Below are 21,367 nucleotides of genomic sequence, written 5' to 3'. Positions count from 1 at the left end.
AACATCAGCTTCAGATGAGGTCAAGGATTTCCATATAGTCCAAACACACAGAATGTAACCTTACCTTGTACTACCTCCTTTGTTTTGAAGCATTATCACTGGTTTGTCACTGACTGGTTTTCCATTCCCCTCCCTCACAGCAGGTCAGGAGAACATGTCGCCCCCCTGCAGCCCAGATCTGACACTGGATCGGGGCTCCAGGGACTCGAAGGAGAACAAGGATCCCTCTCCCAAGGTGAAGCGAAGGCGCAGTGTCAAGATCAGCAGCGTGGCTCTGGAACCCGCCCAGTGGCAGAACGACGCACTGCAGATCCTCACCTGCACCAACGACTACAGGAGCATGAACGACTTCCTTATGAAGAAGGTATAGTCGCGCATACTCTCTCTTTCTCTCTGGTTACTCTCTAACTCTCTTGATACACATAAGGAATGTAAGGATGCCGATATATAATTCACATGTAGGTTACATGGCATACATGCTTCCAGTTTTACTTCAACATATAATTTTCCTCACATGGAGGACCCGGGATATAAATTTACTCAGGAGGAGACAATGGAGTTTTGAATTTGAGTGTTGATCTTTGGAGGAATGCAGGTATTAGGAGTTATTTCTCTTGAGCTTTTTATGGTTACACTTTGTGCTTATTCCCGCTAAGTTGATTGTGGTCTCATAATGTAGATCAATGACTTGGACACGGAGGACAGTAAGAAGGACACCATGGTGGACGTCGTCTTCAAAAAGGCTCTGAAGGAATTCCGCCTCAACATCTTCAACTCGTACTCCACAGCTCTGGCGGTTAGTGCTGTTCACTGACAAACCTAGTGGAACGAACATTTAAAATTTATGTCATTTTGGAATGAAATTGTTTCAGCGACACCTACTCTGACAAAATGATTGGAAGCACAAAATCAAAACGAATCATGTTACTTTTTATATGAAAGCAGGTACTTTAAGTCAGTGATTAAACAAAGCTGTTTTATAAACTGGATCACCTATACTGGATCTAGAGATATTGAATGATTAACTTGATATGATTTAATAGATACATAGTGTTTTGGAATAGAACTCTTCCATTATAGGCAAATATGAAACTCAGTAGATTCCTCCAATAATAGGATTAAAGCAGAACTCTATGCGCCATGCTCTTCTTGTGATCCCACCGTCTTCTCCCCCAGATGGACGATGGGAAGAGTATCCGCTACAAGGACCTGTACGCTCTGTTTGAGCACATCCTGGAGAAGACCATGCGACAGGAACAGAGGGACTGGAGCGAGTCACCCGTCAAAGTGTGGGTCAACACCTTCAAGGTCTTCCTGGATGAGTTCATGACCGAGTACAAGCCCCTGGACAGCACGCTCAGCAAGGTACAGCTACTGCTACAACAGCCTCCGGATTAGTTGAATAGCAATGAAAATGTGAAAATGTCTCTGCATTTTTTTTAGAGAACTCAGAGTTTTACTCCCCTTTATGCAAAAGTTCCCATATCTATTTTTTGGGGTAGTTTGCTGTAACAAATACATTGCACAGTGATTAGATGTGCCCAAAGATGTGTAAGGAATATGTAAAAAAAATGTATGGGGGATTTTTTGACATCTCCAAGGAGATTTGAGAGTAGTTACTCATTTGGCTGTAACTACGTCACAGTCTGTTTTGAGGCTTGTTGGTTTCCAAGAGTTTGTATATTTGGGATTTTAGCTAATGTATACATCAGGTTAACGTTTTATGTAAAATAACTAATGAATATATATATGTTGATGGTCTGTGTTTTTTTTTTTTTTCACAGCAGGTACCTAAACCTGAACGCAAAAAGAGGAGGAAAAAAGACGCTGACATTGTAAGTCACATCCCTGTCTAGTAGATTATCATGTTCAGTACGGGACAAAGACGAGACTTTTCTCTAACAGCCAGTCCGCCATTTGCTCTTTAGAAAGATAACAACAAAAAAAGTACACCAGTGACCGGAATAGAATGGGCTGTCAAAAAAAAAAAAGAATTATAAGTGGATGGAAATATCCAAGTGAACTCCAAGTGACCCTGTGCTCTGCTGCTCTCTGTAGGTGGAGGAGCACAACGGCCACATCTTCAAGTCCACCCAGTACAGCATCCCCACATACTGTGAATACTGCTCCTCTCTCATCTGGATGATGGACCGCGCCTGTGTCTGCAAACGTGAGTGTGCAAGCAAAACACCATGCCTTGAAAATTCCTGGAAGTTTGTGGATTTGACAAAAATAAAGTAAGGCCATAAACGTTTTTGACAATGAATGGATGGCCTTGAAAGTACTTGATTTTTTTTTTTAATCAAATTATACCATCTATGCCTCAGCTCTCTGGACTTCTATTCATCCTAGGAAAACCCTGTGATGGAGATTTGTGTTGACACAGCAGCAGTTTTAAAATTAATGATTTCACCAGGATTTCTTGACTTGACAAGATCATGAGTAAAAAAAAAAACAAGGCCTCTATGATGTCTAATTCTGACCAATAACATGTCAATTTTTAGTCCTTGAATTTCGCCAAACAGTCATTGAAAGGTCTGATGTCCAAGTGAGTGTGGGACACATGTGTACACACACACTTAAACCACCAGCACTGTTCTATTGTCACCAAAACCATATTATTGAGTACAGCATTGTGATCTTAAATGTATTTACTGTCAGACACGGTGCTGTAAAAGAAATCGCTTCTCAAGGCAAATCTTTTTAAGTTTTATCTTTATTCTAAGTCATGCACACGAGTGAAACGCATACCTCTCTCCTTCACATAGACACTCACATGCGTGCACACACACACACACACACACCACGTCTCTGGCCGTCCTCTGTTCACCCTGGCCTGAGAGCGAGCCCCGCCCTCTCTCCCTCCTCAGCCCTAATCAGATTGTTTTCAACTGGACTCATGGGGTCTGTGGCTCCGTCTCTCCAGAGCTTTCCCCACACAGTTGTCCTTTCTTCACACAGGATGTTTTCTTCATGCCGGCCAATGCCGCTTTGGTCTCTCCAGCGATAACGTTTCTCTTTTGTCCAAACTTTTTGATGAATAATGCGGAGGCACTGTCTTTCTGTGGAGAATGGGAATGACTTGTCTGGTTTCTCTGGCTGTGTTTATCCAGTGTGCCGGTACGCCTGCCACCGAAAGTGCTGCCAGAAGATGACCACCAAATGCAGTAAGAAGGTAAGTCGGCCATATTGTGTCCCCGCACAATAACATCCCATGACATCAATTGTGTTGCTGTAGGTTTAGTATTATATAGGTACTGTAGCGTTATTTCTGTTTCCTAATGCACTTAAAAGACAAACCTTAGCTGTTGCTGAGTGTATGTCTGTTTTGAACTCATTTCGCATATTTTTTAAATATTTGTTTTGCAAGTGTCTGCATACATGTTTGTGTGTGTTGCCGTGTGCATGTGTCTGTATGTGCACACACGCATGTCTGTGGGCTTATGAGACAGTTTATATGTTTGTGTCTGTGAACAGTTCGACCCGGAGCTTTCCTCCAGACAGTTCGGAGTGGAAGTTTCTCGTCTGACCAACGACGAGAGGACGGTGCCCCTGGTAGTGGAGAAGCTCATCAACTACATTGAGATGCACGGCCTCTACACCGAGGGAATCTACCGAAAATCTGGCTCCACCAATAAGATCAAAGAACTCAAGCAGGGGCTTGACACAGGTAATTTTTGCAAGCAGCTGCAAAAGACTATAGACAATTAGGTGAGCGAAGCCAGCTGGCCAGCTAGACTAAGGAGAATGGGCAGAAAATGGCTGAAGGTGAATCCTAATTCAAAGTGGTGGCTTGAATTTTTTGAATTTTCCCTTGTTCCATACAGATGTGGACAACATGAATCTGGATGACTACAACATCCATGTTATCGCTAGTGTTTTTAAGCAGTGGCTGAGAGACCTGCCCAATCCTCTGATGACATTTGAGCTGTATGAAGAGTTTCTACGTGCCATGGGTAAGTACTCAAAATTCCAAGCTATTTCATTCTATTTAATTAATTTTCTAAACATGATTTGTGATTTCCATAGGGAAAAAATACCTTAAATGCCTCGCAATGACCAGTTAATATTGTGAACAGCAGAAGATATGTTCTAGAGAGGATGCCATAAAATTAAATGTGTGGTTTGTCTTTGCTTCTCCAGGTTTGCAGGATAAAAAGGAAGTGATCAGAGGCGTGTACTCGGTTATTGACCAGTTAAGCAGAACTCACCTAAACACCCTGGAACGTCTCATATTCCATCTAGTCAGGTAATAAAAATATGCTGTTATGAAATGTTCAGAGTAGAATTAATGCACGGCACTACTTTATTTCCTCTCTATTAGACTATTCTAATACAGATTTTGTGCTTCCAGGATTGCCTTACAAGAAGATACAAACCGTATGTCCGCTAACGCCTTGGCCATAGTGTTTGCCCCCTGCATCCTGCGCTGTCCTGACACCATCGACCCACTGCAGAGTGTCCAGGACATTGGCAAGACCACAGCGTAAGAATACACATTATGGGTCCCAAATAAGTGCTATGACTTTATTGTCTGAGGGCAAATGTGAAGCACGTACAAATAATGCTGTGTAGAACAATTGGAACAGGACCAATAAGTGTTTTTGGATGAATACTATTTGTATTTTAACTTAAACTACTTTAACTCATTTTGCAATGTCACCAGGAAATATTTCCAGTCCCTCTAAAGTAACTTTGTCTCTTGTTGCCTCCCCATAGGTGTGTAGAGCTTATCATTGGCGAACAGATGAATAAGTACAGAGCCAGACTAAAGGACATCAATAGTCTGGAGTTTGCTGAGAATAAGGCCAAGTGCAGACTGACTCTCATTCGAAGATCAATGGTAAGATCAAATATATGACTAATACCACCATTATCAGACCAGATTGTTCTTACCTTACCTTTCGTTATGAATCACTTACTTACAGTGGCATCACCGCTAAAACTACCATCTTAAAACACTCCTTCAGTACTATGCTAGCTCCTGTTTTCCTTCTCTCTAAGTCATTTTGCTATAACTCCTCCCTAACCTTTCCTTTCCTTTACCCAGAAACCTGTACTAATAGCTGTTAGATTTATGAGCATAGCGCGCACTTTGGCCCCGGTATGTATACACACACAACAGTGGATTACATCCCCAACCAATCATCTAGTGGTCATGTTGTTGTGGTACTGATCACTGCACATTCTGTCTCATCTCTCCTAATGTTACGTCTACCTGCTCCATCCCCATAGCATGAGTCATGACTCCACTTAGTCTTTGTTTCCCTTTCTCTCTCTCTCTCTCTCCCTCCATCTCCCCCTCTTTGTCAGGCTGCATTCTGTAACTGTCTCTTGTGGATGGAAGTTCAAGACATTGACATAATGTAATCATGCAATTGCTGCTGATTAGATTTAGATTATGCTGTGTGGAGTATGGAACGCAAACACCGCACACTGCCAGCATATTCTATGGTCGTCTGCTTTTGACTGCGTTTTCAGCTCAAACACGTGATGATGATTTCCAAGCCTCTTTTGCCATGTTCACAGCACAGTGTTCACTCAAATCATTTTGGGTTTTTAAGAAAAATTTTAAGACCAATGTCTCAATCTCACTTGAGTCCTGAAATAGGAAATTGAAAAATGTGATTTTTATTTTCCTCATTACATTCTCAGGATAAAATTGTGGAAGCTAATAAGCAACATATTTTCTCATTAACTCTTGGGAGAAATTGTACTCATTGTACGTTTCCCCAGAAAATATCTACCATCTATTATGTAATTTCTAAACTTAATTTGCTGCTATTGGCTTAACTTTTAACAGCAGAGTAAGGATTCCCACATAAACATGTGCATTAGCAGCCATTTGCCATTTGGCATGGATAAGATCTGTTGAGGGGGAAAAAATGGTTGCTAGCATTGACAGATCTTGATACTGCATTATTAAAACCACTAACATTACCTCTAAGAACCTGGCATTACTGATTCCTATTCTCCTTGTTTCTCACTTTTGCGCTATGCAGCCAAATGCAGCTAAAAAGGTAAAGTTGTGCATATCATTGTGCCGTATCCGTCTTTAGGTTTGATGGGTCGTTTGCTTGACTGGTTGTGTTATGTGCTTCTGAAACTGCATGTGTGAACAAATAGCTGCTTGCTGAAAGTGGTGAAATGTGTGTCGCTGTTTTCCTGGAATTTTAGTTAAGTGCTTTTATTTATAGACCACAAATGTAATATTCGCATCAAGGTCTTGTCATCTTTGTACTTGTTGTGTTGGTGTTAGACAAGAACCAATTAAACTTATATTAGGCCCTTTATTGAGCCACAATCTATGCAGTATAAGACAACAACTTCCCATGATTCATTTTCCAGGGCAAAGGCCATATTCGGCGACTAAGCTACAACACACCCTCGCCTCCGGTTAGTCCCCGGCTACCATCGGTGACAGACGCTGTGATGGAGGAGAGCGGGGGTGAGGAGGGGGCGGGGCTGGAGCCCGAGGTGTCAGAGCATCAGCAGGCAGTCATGCAGCAGGAGGAGAGAGTGCTGACAGAGCAAATCGAAAGCCTGCAGAAAGAGAAGTAAAGACTTTTCACTACACTTAAATTTTTTAATGCTGGAAATGTTACATGAAGTGTAATTACTCAAAATTGTTAAGCCACATAACTGTGTATGACAAGAATAACTGTGGTGGAAGAAAAGAGTGTATGGTCGACAAAAACATTCTGGAATAATGGTAACAAGTCGTGTGTGAATGTGTATTTTCACTGTTTGACCTGTATAATGATGTGTATTCAGCTCACTGGTTGATCTGGATAATGTTTGCCCCTGCAGAGAGGAGTTGACTTTTGAGATGCTGACCCTGGAGCCACGAGCATCAGATGATGAAACCCTGGAGTCAGAGGCATCTATCGGTACAGCCGACAGCTCTGAAAACCTCAACGTGGACTCTGAGGGAACCACCTCTGACTTCTCTGGTATGTCTGTCATAATACAGGAACACATACAGTACAGTAACTCACTAAACCTGTTTGCCAAGTGTTCCCTATGTGTAGTAATATTCTGGTGAGACGGAATGAAAGAAGGAAGAAAGGGGAAAAAAAGTAGGGATGGGACAATATATCCAAGCCAGTGCCATTGCTAGAAAGATTTGTGTCTCAGAAATAAACCTAAATCTGCACAGTCATACATTGTTGTCATTGAACTTTTATTTATTACATCGTATCGTGGTTGTATTGAATCGTGAACCCCATATCGTGTGCCGAATCGTATCGTGAGATGAGCATATCATCCCATCCCTAAAAAAAAAAGTAAATAAAACTCTTAATAAAACTCTTAACTCTTCCATTGCAGAGAGAGGTCCAATGCTGACTGGCGCCTGGCCTCGCAGATCCGAGGGGAAAGGCCCCCGACGCCGCGCTCTCCGACGGCAGCCGGACTCCCTGGACTCTGTGGACTCCTGCTCCACCGTCTCCTCCTTCTCCTCCACGTCACACTTCCATCAGTCTTCCTCTTCCTCCTCTGCCACCACCCGGCGCTTTCGTTTCCACTCCAAGTCTCCCTCTGCGGGTTCGGGCTCGGGTTCGGCCCAGGCCCAGGCCCAGGCCCAGGCCCAGGCCCAAGCCCCTCGCTACGACAGCCTAGACAGCAGCCCCACGGCCGAGCAGGACGCCGCATATGAGGAAAGGCCCCAGTTTACCAGCCGAGGCACCTTCAATCCGGACAAGGGCAAACAGAAACTTAAGGGGGCCAAGCATTCAACCCAGAGGCACCCCAGAGAAGGCAGTGGCCACAGCAGGGACCCACCAGATTTACCCCAGCAGCTGGTATTGTACGGCAGCAACGAGTTCATGGTATGAAGGACACTGGGACACCAAAGCACTCCCTATCCAACTCCCTGGCAGGCACACACGCTCTCCCGGGGGGGGGGGGGGGCGCGCGATGGCGGCCCATCTCCCCTCCTCAAAGCACTCCTGCTTAGCCTTTCTTTGTTAAAGTCTGCAGAAATTGTCCCCCAAGTGCCATGTACAGTGTTTCCACCTCCACAGATGGGAGAGGGGGAAGACGTTTGGCGGAGGGACAGGAACCGGTCGGTGGAAGGGCTCGTCTTCTGTGGACTTAGCTGCCACCCACGCTCTCACAGTGCCTTGGCAGCTCTTTACTCGGCGCCAAGCGGAGACACGTTGAGCAGGAGGACAGAGAAAAGGGAATGTTGGAATATGTGGAAGACCACTCGGCATCAGGGAACGTTCCGGAGCTGAAAAGCAGAAAGTAGTGTGCTTACGATGAATGAGAAGAAATCAGGCAGCGGAGCCGCTGACGGTGCAGTCTCCGAGAACTTAGAGAGCTCACAATCATTAGCTGCTTTATAAGTTTACAGTTCATAACAATCAGTATAAGCAGTGGTTGCTCTGTTATTACAAATTTATTTTTTCCCTTAAGCCTATTTAATAAATTTTAATGTCACAGAAACTATAATTCTATATAACTATATTATACAGGTATAAATACTGTACAAAGCCGGAACACCAGTAACTGCTGGGTAGTTGAAGTCAAATATTTATCTTTTGAGTATCTTGGACAGAGATGTATGGATTTGGGCAATGGCTGAGTTATGTGTGCGTGTGCATGTGCCGTGCGCTCATGCGTGACTGTATGTGTGCGTGAGAAAACCACTTCATGTGTTTTAAGTTTGTGCTGCTTTTTCCCCCCTCCAAGGGAAATACCGCCATCAAAGGGACCAAGTTAGCTGGTGTGTATTCCAGCCAAGGGGATCCCAGCTCTGTAAAGAATGTTGGATGTGTATAAAATCCCTGCATTCACTGCTTAACAGCCATACAACAATTGTAATGTACAGTACAGTTCAGTATGTACAGTATAGTGGACAAAAATGCCATTTTTTTTTTTCTTGAAACCCTGTTGTTACACTCCACCCCTCCCCCACCCCCACCCCCTGTCTCTCAGTGTTTGCTCAATAGCAACCAAACAAGAACATAAAATCATCTCGTCTTTTGTCTTTATTAATGAATATGTATATGCATTTGTCACTGTTAGTGGGTTTTATTAATAATGTCAGATAATTGTGTTGGAATAGTTGACTCTTTCTTATTAATTGCACTTGGCAACAATGGCAAAGTAGATGCCACATTCTAGCTGAATGTTTGGCACTGAGACAGAAAACACTAATAAATAAACTAAATACTAATCAAAGTATTACATAATCCAAGAGGAACTGACATTTTCACAGGCCAATTACAATGATTCAAAGTCATCAGTCACACCACTGCAGAACGAATGAGTTCATAGTCACTCTCCGGTATGATTGGTATGACTGGTATATTTAACCAAGCGCACAAAACTATTATGCTGGCAATGGGCCCCACCTATGAGCTGACCTAGGCTTTTTTAATATCTTAGGTCAGTGTTTCCAGTACCATTCACAGGCAGGGCGGGGCCTCCACACAGCTGTGCTACACCTACCTTATCATCAAAAGGTTTGATAAGTACGGGTTTGATGTTTAATTCTAGTGCCAGAATGCCTCAGTGTTGCTTTGGAAATCTCTTGCCTCCTTCCAGGAAATGAAATCAGATCTCGAGTTTACACCTCTTCTTCCTCTTAGACAGACAGGTAATTTGAGCTCCTTGTGTTTTCTTGTGTAGCTGCCTGGCCTCTCTCTCCATTTTTCCATCCTTCAAGTGCTGCTCCTCTCTCCTAAAAAGCCTTTTGACTGTTGAGCTTACAAGAGTGAGTGTTGCTCAACCAAGGGGGTCATGTGTCTGCTGCATTTTTCTTTAATATGAAGATGGCACAGTCTGTGGTTGGGAGCCCATTTTGAATTGCCTCTGGTGAAAGTAGACATGTTTGCAATAAAATGTTTACATTCATGGTCTAGCCTACTTCTGAAATGACAGCTATTGAAACTCTTCCCATACCTCCTATGTAAAGAATCTAAAAAAATACCTAGTTTTGTTTTGGCATGGTACCAAGTGTATTTATTATAATCAATTATAATAATGAAAAAAGTGCCAAAATAAACCATAAATAGACTTCAGAACAGTAATGAAGTACATCAGCCTATACAGCTGCTCATAAAGGGTTAAAGTTATGAGGTGTAACTAGGGGCAACACCTCGCCAGCATCGAAAGTGATCAGTAAAATCTTAAATCCCAAGGCTTTCAGGGAAGCGAGAAGAATAATATGTAGCCTGGACAAAAACCTCGCAGCAGAATCTGGGGCTCTGGTTGACATAGAAATGCTGCCTTCAAGTGCGCCTCGTAATCGGCTTTTGGCTCTCGTATTCAAGGTGCTGTTTGTAGGAAATTTTAATAAAATTTACCCTGTAACACAAGTAGCCACCTTATGTTGCAGCGGCATAATGAAGAGGAGAAAATGTGCATCAGGCAAATTATTTTTTAATTGATTTATTAGCCCAAAGTTGATTTATGCATTGACTTAAATTGAATTGCTGACACGGCTCCAATGCTCACGGCTCTCTAAATGTCTCGGCAGTTCTGGTATCATGGAAAAATCCAACTTTCCCAGTCCTATCCACTTTGTTCCTTCGTTTATGTGCGCACAACTCGTAATTGCCATATTTCTGAAAGCACCTGAAGGCAACTAAATGTCTAACTTGAACCGTGTCATTAAAGGACAAAAGACAGTATAAAGTGAAAACAGTACACTTAGCTCGGTTACCATAGTGAACTAGAGCTTCTATTAAATCAGAAATGGATGGATGTAATTTAGTCTATCACGAGAACCACACGTTTGAAACCAAATTGACCTTATTTCTAAAAATAAAGCTAATTGATTAGAAATGACTCAGGACTGCCTCTGGTGACGCAGTCCACCTATCGAGTGACGCATGCGCAGAGGCCCAGTGTCACAGCACCAGCAAGAGCAGGAGCAGCAGCCACGGGGGCGACAGGAGCTGTCGTTTTGTTTATTTCAGGCAAGATACACTTTCCCTAAAAATGTCGGGATTTGACAGCAACCCCTTCGTAGATCCGGTGGATGTGAATCCTTTCCAGGTGAGACTCTCATTCACACCGTCATGCGCGAGCTGACTTTTTTTAAAAAGCCTTTTGCGTCTTAGTAAAGGCTGTAAAAAGATATGCTGCAACCAAAACCTGTTTGGTTGGTTGCTGGGTTTGGCCTCAGCATTTCCTGGCTCAGAATCGACATTATCATGAAGTTTGACAAGTTGCGATCCAATTGTGTTTGTGAGGATAACTGGTGGGACAGGTGTTTTGTCGGTGTGTGGGACGATGGACTCACCTGAGCAGGTGAGCAGGCCTGCAGGTGCCTGCTGATATCTGACCATCACCAAGTGGGATTGCTCTTCATCGCGCCATTGAACGAAACCAAAAGGTTTTTGTCCATTATCCAGAGTATAATTTTGAAATCCTGATGCTAAATGCCGAATATGGTTTTAAAGGCGCTCATTTAGGCTTCCTTTTACCTCAACAACAAAGCATATTTTATTCTTAGTGTTGTTTTAGTTATGTGCATTTGCCCTTTAGCACTCCATCTCTCTTTCTGTTCACGTTTTGAACTATCTTGTAAAGCATTTTCGAACTCTGTTTTGATAAATGTATTTATTATAACTTTATTTTTTTTTTTTTTACCTGCACTATACATTAAGCCACTGTAAATATGAGATCATGTCCTTGTGTTTTCAGATCTAATAGCTATAGGCCACAGTAGATGTGGGCCAACATAGTGTATCCCTATGTGAAACATTTGTTTAAAGTAAGAACACGTTTTGTTTGTTCAAAACCAAGAAATTGTGTCTTCACTGAGACAAAATTTCCCTGAGGCCAGGAGTCTATTAATACTTAACGTAGCGTCAGACTCCTGGAGGGGCTGGACGTCTCTGAGACTGCCTGCTGCACACTGAGCACCAAATAAAGAGTTTTAGGGGCCAGAGCCTCTCAACAGTACATTATAACACCAAGTTATCAAGCCTGCCTGTGGTCTCTCTGTTTCAGGATGCCTCAGTCACACAAGCCACCAGCGGAGTGACTGAAACCGTTGGGGAATTCAACCCATTTTCAGCAACTGGAATGGTTAGCTCCTCTGGTTTTGTCACCTTTTGATAGTTGATATGGCACATGTTCACTGAGACTGCTTGTGATGCTAATACCAATATCTACTAATATGATGCATGTGCCATCATTAGGTGGAAACTTAATGATTCAAATAAGCAGTATTGGATGCGCTTCAATTTGTTTCACAGGAAAACCACACCGCCACGACCATCCCCATCTCTGCTGCCACATCTCAACCTGCTGTACTACAGACCTCAGTGGAGCAGAGCATACAGGTGAGCAACACACACACACACACACACACACAAATTAAGGATTTGGAATAAAATGAGATTCAGCCATTTTGAAACATCAGTAGAGATTAATTCACCAGTACACAGGTTACTGTGGACAAATCCCTCAGTGGGAGTTCATAGTGGCTCTGAGTGTCCAAGAAGGAGGAAGATGAAGACACCAATGACACACCGCTGCTTTGACTTTAAATTTGCTTCAATCTAGTTAGTAATTAAAGGCAAGATAGTAGTTGGGACCAGACAACAAGTCAGTACAAGAGGGCTGTAAGGTATGCAGGTATGATTGAGCACTGAGAAAGCCACATATGGTGTAGTAAGCAAGTAAATAACAGAATAATAGCTGCCTGAGGGATAATATGTATGAATTTGTTATCAAACTACGAGTTTCAAAATGTCTCTTTACTACATGGTGTCTGTTGGACTACCACTCACAATTGAGAAGTATGTACCACTTGCTTATTAACAAATGGTATTTCTAGAGAAATAAAATGCTTAGGATGCTTCTACTCAAAGGCTTTAGGGAACATGCTTCATAGCATTGTGTGAACAGTGCTAAATTCTGGACTGTGAAATATAAGTAGTTATTGAACTATCATGCAGATAGGCATATATGTCTAAATACTTTTTAAATAAATGTGTCAAATCTTAGTTATCCCTGAGACCTTCAGCAGACATTGGTTAATGTTCAGCAAGTCAACATGAGTCTGGTGTAAAGTGATTTGTGAACAGTGAAAATGAAATCATCAAAATATTTAGAACAAAACACCACTATCATGTAGGGCTGCAACTAACGATTATTTTCATTGTCGATTAATCGGTCGATTATTTTCTCAATTAATCGATTAGTTGTTTGGCCTATAAAATGTCAGAAAATGGTGAAAAATGTTGATCAGTGTTTCCCAAAGCCCAAGATGACGTCCTCAAATGTCTTGTTTTGTCCACAACCCAAAGATATTCAGTTTACTGTCATAGAGGAGTAAAGAAACCAGGAAATATTCACATTTAAGAAGCTGGAATCAGAGAATTGTGACTTATTTTTCTTAAAAAATTACTCAAACCGATTAATCGATTATCAAAATAGTTGGCGATTAATTTAATAGTTGACAACTAATCGATTAATCGATTAATCGATTAATCGTTGCAGCTCTACTATCATGTGTCTGCTGTTCCTCTGAAGCCTGCTCTGAAGATGTTTTATGTTCCTTGAAGTGTTCTACAATTAGAATACATTGTTTGTGCTGTTTCTGTATTTACATGGCTGTGCTGGTGATGCCTGTAGGAGAATTCTCTTTTCGTTTGTCCCCCTCCACAGGGAGGTCAGAGGTCAGGGTCAGCTACAGAACAGCAGCCAGTTGCAGTTCAGTGTCTTGCTCAAGGACACTTCAGCAGGGCAGATGCTTACAATACAGGAGTGTTTCCATGTGTTCCAAGTTTCAGAAGGGTCCCCAAGTCTCGGTAAAATTCAGTCTTAGGAGCTGCTGTCTTATTTACAGAGCATACAGGCGAGAAATTAATTTCCCATCACAGAGATAATTTGGGGGAAAAACATGGCAGAGAATTGTAATGAAGCGGTGAAGATGCTGCATACAGTGTTGTCGCTCTTCCATCATCCACCAGGCGACTGCGACTGCCGCCCAGGCCAACCTGGTCAAACAGCAGGAGGAGCTGGAGAAGAAAGCAGCCGAGCTCGAGCGGAAAGAGCAGGAGCTGCAGAACAGGACTATAGGCAGAGTACTGAACGCTGGTGGTGAGTAATGCTGAAACGATTAGGGATGCACCGATACCAGGCTAAAATGGAATATCGGTATCGGAGATTTTACCCAAGACTAAAATCTGATACCGAAAGCGAAAGGAAGTAAGCCTGCACTGTTCAGTAAAAGTAATGGATCGGATCGGTACTCAGTATCGGCCGATACTTAAACTTTCATACTCATAATCGGTATCGGCATTGAAAAAGTGGCATCGGTGCATCCCTAGAAACGATGAGCTGATTAATCGATCAACAGAAAATGAGTCGATTATTAAAATTATAATCGATTCATTTTCAAGTAAAAATACCAAACACTTGCTGGTTACAGCTTCACGTGCTAAGATTTGCTGCTTTTCTCTGTTTCAAATCATTATAAAATGAATACTTTGGATTTTTTTGGCTGCTGGTCAGACTAATTAAACAATGTTAAGAATCACTTCGGGCTCTGGTAACTAGTGATGGGCATTTGTCATTATTTTTGACATTTTATAGACTAGATGATTAATCATTTAATCTGAAAATAATCAATAGATTAATCGATAATGAAAATAATTATCTTACTGGTTCTGAAGTACACCATTCAAATACTATACAGCTTTTTCTAATCTGCTGTATAATAAGGTTAGCCATGTTGTTATACATATATATAGTCAGATGGACAGTACTTTACTCTTTACTCTACTTGTACAGTGGCATTCTAAGTAGTTACATCACGTATACATACTACATACGTGTGAACCATAAGAATTTGCACGCTGTGAATCCAGTTGTGAAATGTTTGTGTGTCAGCCCGAGAAAACAACTGGCCACCGCTCCCCAAGTTCCTGCCTGTGAACCCCTGCTTCTACCAGGACTTTGAGGAGGAAATCCCCGAGGATTACCGCAGGATCTGCAAGAGAATGTACTACCTCTGGATGTGTGAGTAACACCCTGCAAAACTGACCTCCTTACACAACAATTAATATCATGTTGGAAAATAAAAGTGTAGTCACTGATAGTTTGGATGACCTGCTGTAGTTGCCAGGCGCTGTCAGTATGAAAACCAATCCAGGTGACACCTACTGTATGGTGTTGTATTGCGGGTTCAGGAACACAAGGATTTTTTTTTAGCTTTATATTTTTCACCTTTCCTTTTTCGGAGCTTTCCTCTATGGATGGCATTGTCGGTCGGTCGCTCTGTTCACCACTTTATGGCTCACGTGGCCCGCAGGGAGTTAGACTGCAGACTCTCAAGTAGGAGACCTAAATTCGATTCCTGGCAGGGATTTTTTTTACACAAAATTCAACGTCATGGGGCTGTTAGACTCTAAATCTTGTTAAAATACCTATAGGTCAAAGTAGAGAAACTCACATGGACCTAAGTGTGCAGATGTTTTGATCCTTTATTTTGATTTATTTCGGCCTTTAGCACCTTAGCAAAGATGGTAGTCAAGTGTGTGGTGATTTTTCTATAAAATACATATAGGTCAAAATCTAGACTTTTTACCTAGTACAGAGGTAAAAAGTTAAAATTAAATTTATCCAAAGCCTTCAGGTGTGGAGGTTATATGAGAAAATGAAATGTTGACAACACTGAAATGTATTGAAATCCTACATCAAGGTAATGAACTTATTCCAACTACATGTATCAACAAGGAAATTCCAACAGTTACGCACGTTCAGTATATATTTTCATATCTTGCTTTTAATTTTGTTGTATTTGGTTCACACCTTTGTGCTTCAGATGAACCACTATATACCTCTCCCTAGTTTCCCCTGTAATGGCGCTTCCCAGTCCACCGTCTTCAGTGCAGCTCATTGGTTCCCTGTGTGTCTCCAGTCCACAGCGCCACGCTCTTCCTGAACGTGCTGGCCTGCCTGGCCTACTTCACAGCAGACTCTCAGTACGGCGTGGACTTCGGTCTGTCCATCCTCTGGTTCATCCTCTTCACTCCTGTCTCCTTCATCTGCTGGTACAGACCCGTCTACAAGGCCTTCAGGTACGCTGTTTTACTAACCCGCTGCTGCTTTGTTGGTTTTCTCAATACATATTGATATGATGGTGAAATATTGCTTGTATGCCATTGCATACAGTACTAGCTGAACATGTAACTGTTTTGTTGTACAAGCAGTTTAATCAGGGAGATGTACGGGCAGACAAGTTTACAGTGTGTTTTTTTTGGATATAAACATGAATAAAACTTTGTGAACGCCCCCAGAGCCCAAGCCATTTCTCAACCAGAGGGGTTAGAGGAAGTGTGTAGGGGTCGTCTTTAAACGTGTAGTAGAGTTCAACCGATATTAGTTTTTGAATGCCAATATATTATTATAATATTTTTGTATGGAAACTGCCAACATCCAGTATTTTTTTGCTGATATTCAATATCTTAATTTGACCTTTTTTGTGGCCAAAAAATTAAAAGGTATTTGGTGTTTCCCCTAGAATTTAATTCTTGGTAGATTGGAAAAGCCTCTGAAACAACATTTAGACCATGGGATAATATGCATCCTTTTTTTTATTTATTTTTTTAATGTTACTTGAAAATTGGCCCTCAATGGTTAAAAAATAAAAATGATGCTTTGCTTTCATCTTCAAAAATGCTACCTTTTTGTCGGTGTAGGTCGAAAGATCAATAAACACTTAAATGTTTTCCTGAAATGAATTTTGCTTTCATGACAAAAATAATTTTGTTAAAGTAGTTGTGACTTTTAGTGGATATCTCATATTGAACCAAAAGTTGAAGATTATTGCTTTAGATTCTATTCTTCTCAATTTTTGTGACATTTACACAGCAGCTGTGCTCTTTTGCGAGTCTCCTTGATAGAAATTAAATGGTAATAAATAAATCAATTAAATCTAAAATTACATTAGTAACATGTCATTTTGTGTGTTTTATTTTTCCTCCCCAGGTCTGACAGCTCCTTCAGCTTCTTTTTCTTCTTTTTTGTGTTTTTCTTCCAAGTGGCAGTGTACATCATCCAAAGTGTGGGGATCCCCAAGTGGGGCAACAGGTCAGTGGGAGCCTTCGGCCTCAGAGTGAATCATAATCCACATGTTGGGTGAAAGCCTGAATGTGTGCTGTGATGTGTGATGCATGTGACTGTCGTTCACCACTAACAACGGGTAGCTGTTTTCATTAGTGAGAATAAAGTGTGTGCGTTCTGCTTGGGGTAGATTTAGATGTGGGTATGCATGGGTTTGTTTCTCTATTCACGCCTGTGTGTGTGTTTGTGTGTTTGTGTGTGGATCCTGTCCTGGATCTCCTCTCTTGCCGTCTCTTTGACAGATTCCTGCTGCCCTAACTTGTCTGGGGGTCTACTTTGTAGGTGTGTGGATCTTCTCTCTCTGGGCTCCTTTTCTCCTTCATATAGTAGGCTTTTCAATTTATCATTCACATTTTCAAGCTTCATGCTTCCATTGGTTACTGCTGTAGTTTAGCATGTTGGCTCCATTTTTTTAATATGAAGAATTTTGTTGTGCATGGTTTATAATTTTTGTCAATGCTATTCTTTAACACCAAACAAATGCTGTTGTATACCGTGTTGATGAACAGTACACATTCTCTGTAGTGAAAGTGTGAAACGACACACAGTCATTTGTGTTTGTTTGTGTCTGTGCTGTTGACAGTGGCTGGATCTCCTCCATCTCCATGATCGGTAGCAACCTGCCTGTGGCTGTGGTCATGATGGTGGTGGCAGGCTTCTTCACCGTTAATGCTACCCTGGCCATCATCCTACTGAAAATGGTGTAGTAGCATAAACATTCTACAAATTTTTTTTTTTAAATGTGACTATCCATGTGATGTACTTTGCAGTTGAATTGGTTACCATTTAAAGTTGAATGCACCCCGTCTCTCCTGGTGGGTGAAGTGAGCCACACGATGCTAAGCAGTTTGACAGCCTCATGAGAAAGGATGGTACGGTGGCACATTGTGTTATTTTAGTGTATAGGACTGTACACCTTGCAGTCTATACTGTGCATATGATGGAAACAAAACTAAAGGCAGCAGTATACTTACACTGAAGCCGAACTTGCCTGAAATAGAAACACAGTCAAAAATGGTGCTGAATACAAATTTGTGTATACTCACTGCAACTTCATATTGTTTATTTATACTCCACATCAGTGTGGGTGCATGAAGATTAAAGAGGTAACCATAACCTAGGGAGACCGAAAATAGCAGTGACAAAAACTCAAAACAACAACAACAACAACAACAGCTGTGGTGAAAGTGCTGAGGGAATATGAGAATTTGGATTTCAAAGCCGTTTGATCGGTCATAATTGTGCAGAAATTGAGATGCTTTTCCAAAAGGCAACACAACTAATTATGATATTTTAGACAAATTGCAGACAGTTACAAGCTGATGGACGGTGTTCGACGAATTTGACTACTTCGCCCAGCAAGCCTGCACACTCTGTGGAGTCCGAAACCAGTGTGGCGCTTCATTTTTTATGCAAATGTGTTCTGTTGTCGATGCACACCTGCTGAGATTTGTTTCTGCAGCAAGTATACCATGGACTGAACTGTATAGGAACTGTTTCTAAATGTTGTCTCATTTTGAAAATACTTCAGTGAGATGGAGCCTATAGGTGAAGTTCAAAGTGAGAGTGGACTATGTTATGAGTAGACTAACCTGTGTCCCTCTTCCCATTCATCCAGGTCCACTCTAAGTACCGCAGGACGGGGGCCAGCTTCACCAAGGCCCAGGTGGAGTTCTCCCAGGGCGTCCTGACCAACCGAACCTTCCAGACCGCTGCAACCAGCGCCGCCACCTCCGCTGCCCAGGGAGCCTTCCAGGGGAACTAGGATCGCACAACCTTTCCCAGGATACTTAACACTTCCAACTAGTCTCTTCTTTCACCAACATAGCCATGTCCCAATACTCTTCAATGGCTATTCATTTTTATATGGGGGTTTGCTTATTTATTGAAATTATAAAAAATTTAAAAAAAAGATGTCTGTTAGCGGATGACATTTACCTGCGCTCCGTCAAAAGTTCAACTAGTTTCAACTTTTTTGACGGACTGGGTTGCAATATTTTCACGCACTGCGCTCCGTCAATCCATGTCAACGCACCGGTCTGATTGAAATACATGGGATAGTGTCCTTTTTATCGAATCACAACTGCTCATGTGAACGCCGCTTAATGCTCCACAGATCAGTCTAGTGAGTTGTCTTCACTCTTCACTAACCAACATTTTAATAGAAATAACAGGCTAGTAGTCCCTGCATATGATTACTTGCCCAGAATGTCTACATCGTACTATCGTTATCGCTCTCTCCAGCTACAGGCATAACCCACAGCTGAATGCAACAAGTTCACACCCGTTCTCTGGGGGCTGTCGAAAGGCATTCTGGGAAATGTAGGAAATCACTAACTGAAGTAGAAGTAGGCGAGGCAGGTTGAGGGAAAGTGGGTACAACAAAAAGATAAATTACATAACTTCATCGCAAAATAACTCCTAGACGCATTGAGCATCACAGACTGATGATATATAACAGTGTAAAAATATCTGAGGTGCACTACTGAAAAGGGCTGGGGTTTGGGGAAAGTACATTTATCTAAATCCTGTCACTGTTTTTTTGTCTGTGGGTAAAAGGGTGCTGTTGAAAAGTATTAGGACTGTGCTATCTTTAACTGTTACTGTAGAAATAATGTATAGGTCTAAAATGAACCCGGGTCTCAAGTGCAAACACTGCGTCTGCACAAAAGGTTTGTATAAGCAAACTTGACGTGAGAATGTTTTTCTGCCAGTAAATGATTAATCCCTTTTATAATGTACTCATATTTTTATTGTATCATTACGGCAGCATGTAGCACTCTCCAGGGTAACCGATCTATCATTCTGCCTTATACACACTTTAATACTCTTTATAATACTATGTTGTGATTCCTTTCTACTTACTGTCCTCTCAGGCAAGTGGCTCCTTTGTCAGGATGCCTTCAAAATGGGATGTGGGCTGAAAATTGTATGGAACTGAGAATCAAAGGTCAATACACTTAAATAATAGAACATGTTACACTACTGATAAAAGGAATTGCTGTATGTCTGAATGTATTGCTGTTTGAAAATATTCAGCAGTTTTTTTTAAAGTTTTCATGTGTATAGTACTGTATAGAATAAGCTGATTATTAATGAAGGGTGAAGGGATGAAGGTTTTTCTTTTTACTGTTGTTTAATCAGGTTACTGAACTAGATGAAGTGAGACAAAGACATCTTAAGATGGTCAAATGAAGACATGATGATTTAACTAAAATGGTACACTGACAGGAAAGTTGGGACATCGTATTGAGTTGTTCATAATACCGTACTGTTATTTTCTGTCATAGTATGGAGCTATACTGTGATAGAATTAAAGATGTGGTAATGGTTTATTTATGTGAAGCTGCTGTAGGGTAAACTACTGAAAAGAAGGCTCAAGTAATTAAATGGTAGAGAAAGTATACATATTTACTAATAAAGTGACGTGAGTGAATTAATGAGCTGAAAGAACATTTAATTGATCTATTGATGACCATTTGTCTGAAGTAAGTTTGCAGCCATAGGAACTGCAGTGCAGACAAAAGTCACCACAACACTGACATTTGAACTGTATTAATGAACATGTTGCAGTCTTAGTCACAGCAGGTACAGTAGGCTAGTTGTATTGCTATTTACTACTAGCTCCTAGCTAGTTATTTGTTAGCTACTAGTTAGCTATTTATTTACACTTTTAATTGTGAATATACACTGTCAAAATCAGATTTTTCGTTACTGTATCACTCTGAATCACTGTAGTTTGTTTAGGTGTAACCTCAGTGCCTTTTAGCAGATGTACCAATATTTGTGGGGATTTGGCACAAGGCCAAATTAGAGTTTCATCTGATTTTGATCAGCTTCTTTTCTACTGTCTACAATATTGACTGTTTTTGTTATTCTTTCCAGAGAAAATGTTTTATGGTGGAGTTTCCCTTTGACAATCAGAATGTGTATTAAGGTGTGCTGTACATACTGGTGACCTATTTAAAATACCTTTTATTGGAGGGGTCAAATTTATGTATCTGTTGGAAATTGGTTCTCGTTGACCTTAATATTAAATAAATTGCTAGATTCTCTTTTGAAGATTGGGACTTTGTTTAAGCGAAGTAAAGAATGTTACATTTCCCTGGGATCTAGTGGTACATGTTATGAAAACACACAAAAACAAAGTATAAACAAGGCAACAGTAAACATGTACCCCATGGGTGATGCAGACCCCCTCTGGACCAATCGGTGACTAGGCAACAGTAAACATGTTGTCCCCCATGAATGATGAAGTCTGGGCCAATCGGTA

General features: G+C 41.4%; 2 protein-coding genes across 7 annotated transcripts in view; both read left to right on the top strand.

Annotated features, from left to right (window-relative positions):
- The window catches only part of myo9aa (myosin IXAa), a 112,127-nt gene extending 103,149 nt beyond the window's left edge, over positions 1–8,978 (top strand). For 2 of the 5 annotated variants that reach the window (XM_078288297.1, XM_071922450.2), the window contains 15 exons: positions 141–364; positions 680–796; positions 1,177–1,365; positions 1,785–1,835; positions 2,059–2,170; positions 3,114–3,175; positions 3,478–3,670; positions 3,828–3,956; positions 4,144–4,249; positions 4,355–4,486; positions 4,720–4,843; positions 6,003–6,020; positions 6,349–6,557; positions 6,811–6,953; positions 7,330–8,978. In XM_078288297.1, the coding sequence (XP_078144423.1) occupies positions 141–364; positions 680–796; positions 1,177–1,365; positions 1,785–1,835; positions 2,059–2,170; positions 3,114–3,175; positions 3,478–3,670; positions 3,828–3,956; positions 4,144–4,249; positions 4,355–4,486; positions 4,720–4,843; positions 6,003–6,020; positions 6,349–6,557; positions 6,811–6,953; positions 7,330–7,835 (2,315 nt within the window). In that variant the 3' untranslated portion in view covers positions 7,836–8,978. The remainder of the gene's footprint in view (positions 1–140; positions 365–679; positions 797–1,176; positions 1,366–1,784; positions 1,836–2,058; positions 2,171–3,113; positions 3,176–3,477; positions 3,671–3,827; positions 3,957–4,143; positions 4,250–4,354; positions 4,487–4,719; positions 4,844–6,002; positions 6,021–6,348; positions 6,558–6,810; positions 6,954–7,329) is intronic. The other 3 variants (XM_078288254.1, XM_078288279.1, XM_071922451.2) reach the window with 3 other exon arrangements.
- A 447-nt stretch (positions 8,979–9,425) lies between these two features.
- LOC139929524 (secretory carrier-associated membrane protein 2) lies at positions 9,426–20,719 on the top strand. Of its 2 annotated transcripts, none has more exons than XM_071922448.2 (9): positions 9,426–9,604; positions 11,968–12,045; positions 12,216–12,302; positions 13,938–14,067; positions 14,860–14,988; positions 15,890–16,049; positions 16,960–17,061; positions 17,678–17,795; positions 18,713–20,719. In XM_071922448.2, exons 2-9 carry the CDS (start codon positions 12,043–12,045, stop codon positions 18,857–18,859), a joined length of 876 nt encoding a protein of 291 aa, XP_071778549.1. In that variant the 5' UTR covers positions 9,426–9,604; positions 11,968–12,042; the 3' UTR covers positions 18,860–20,719. The 2 variants fall into 2 exon arrangements, with proteins under 2 accessions (XP_071778549.1, XP_071778545.1); XM_071922444.2 differs by lacking the exon at positions 9,426–9,604 and adding an exon at positions 10,873–11,007.
- Positions 20,720–21,367: the final 648 nt, after the last annotated feature.

This window comes from Centroberyx gerrardi, chromosome 1, assembly GCF_048128805.1.
Source record: "Centroberyx gerrardi isolate f3 chromosome 1, fCenGer3.hap1.cur.20231027, whole genome shotgun sequence".
Classification (NCBI taxonomy): domain Eukaryota; kingdom Metazoa; phylum Chordata; class Actinopteri; order Beryciformes; family Berycidae; genus Centroberyx; species Centroberyx gerrardi.
The sequence above is the reverse complement of the archived record's forward strand: the minus strand, read 5'-3'. Positions and strand labels throughout refer to the sequence as shown.

What these genes read in the sequence shown, in the direction of transcription:
- LOC139929524 (XM_071922444.2), top strand. Translation starts at nt 10,951, where the DNA reads ATGTCGGGATTTGACAGCAACCCCTTCGTAGATCCGGTGGATGTGAAT. An exon ending in TGGATGTGAATCCTTTCCAG is followed by an intron (nt 11,008 to 11,967) that starts GTGAGACTCTCA and finishes TCTCTGTTTCAG; the next exon opens with GATGCCTCAGTCACACAAGC. An exon ending in ATCCCCAAGTGGGGCAACAG is followed by an intron (nt 17,062 to 17,677) that starts GTCAGTGGGAGC and finishes TGCTGTTGACAG; the next exon opens with TGGCTGGATCTCCTCCATCT.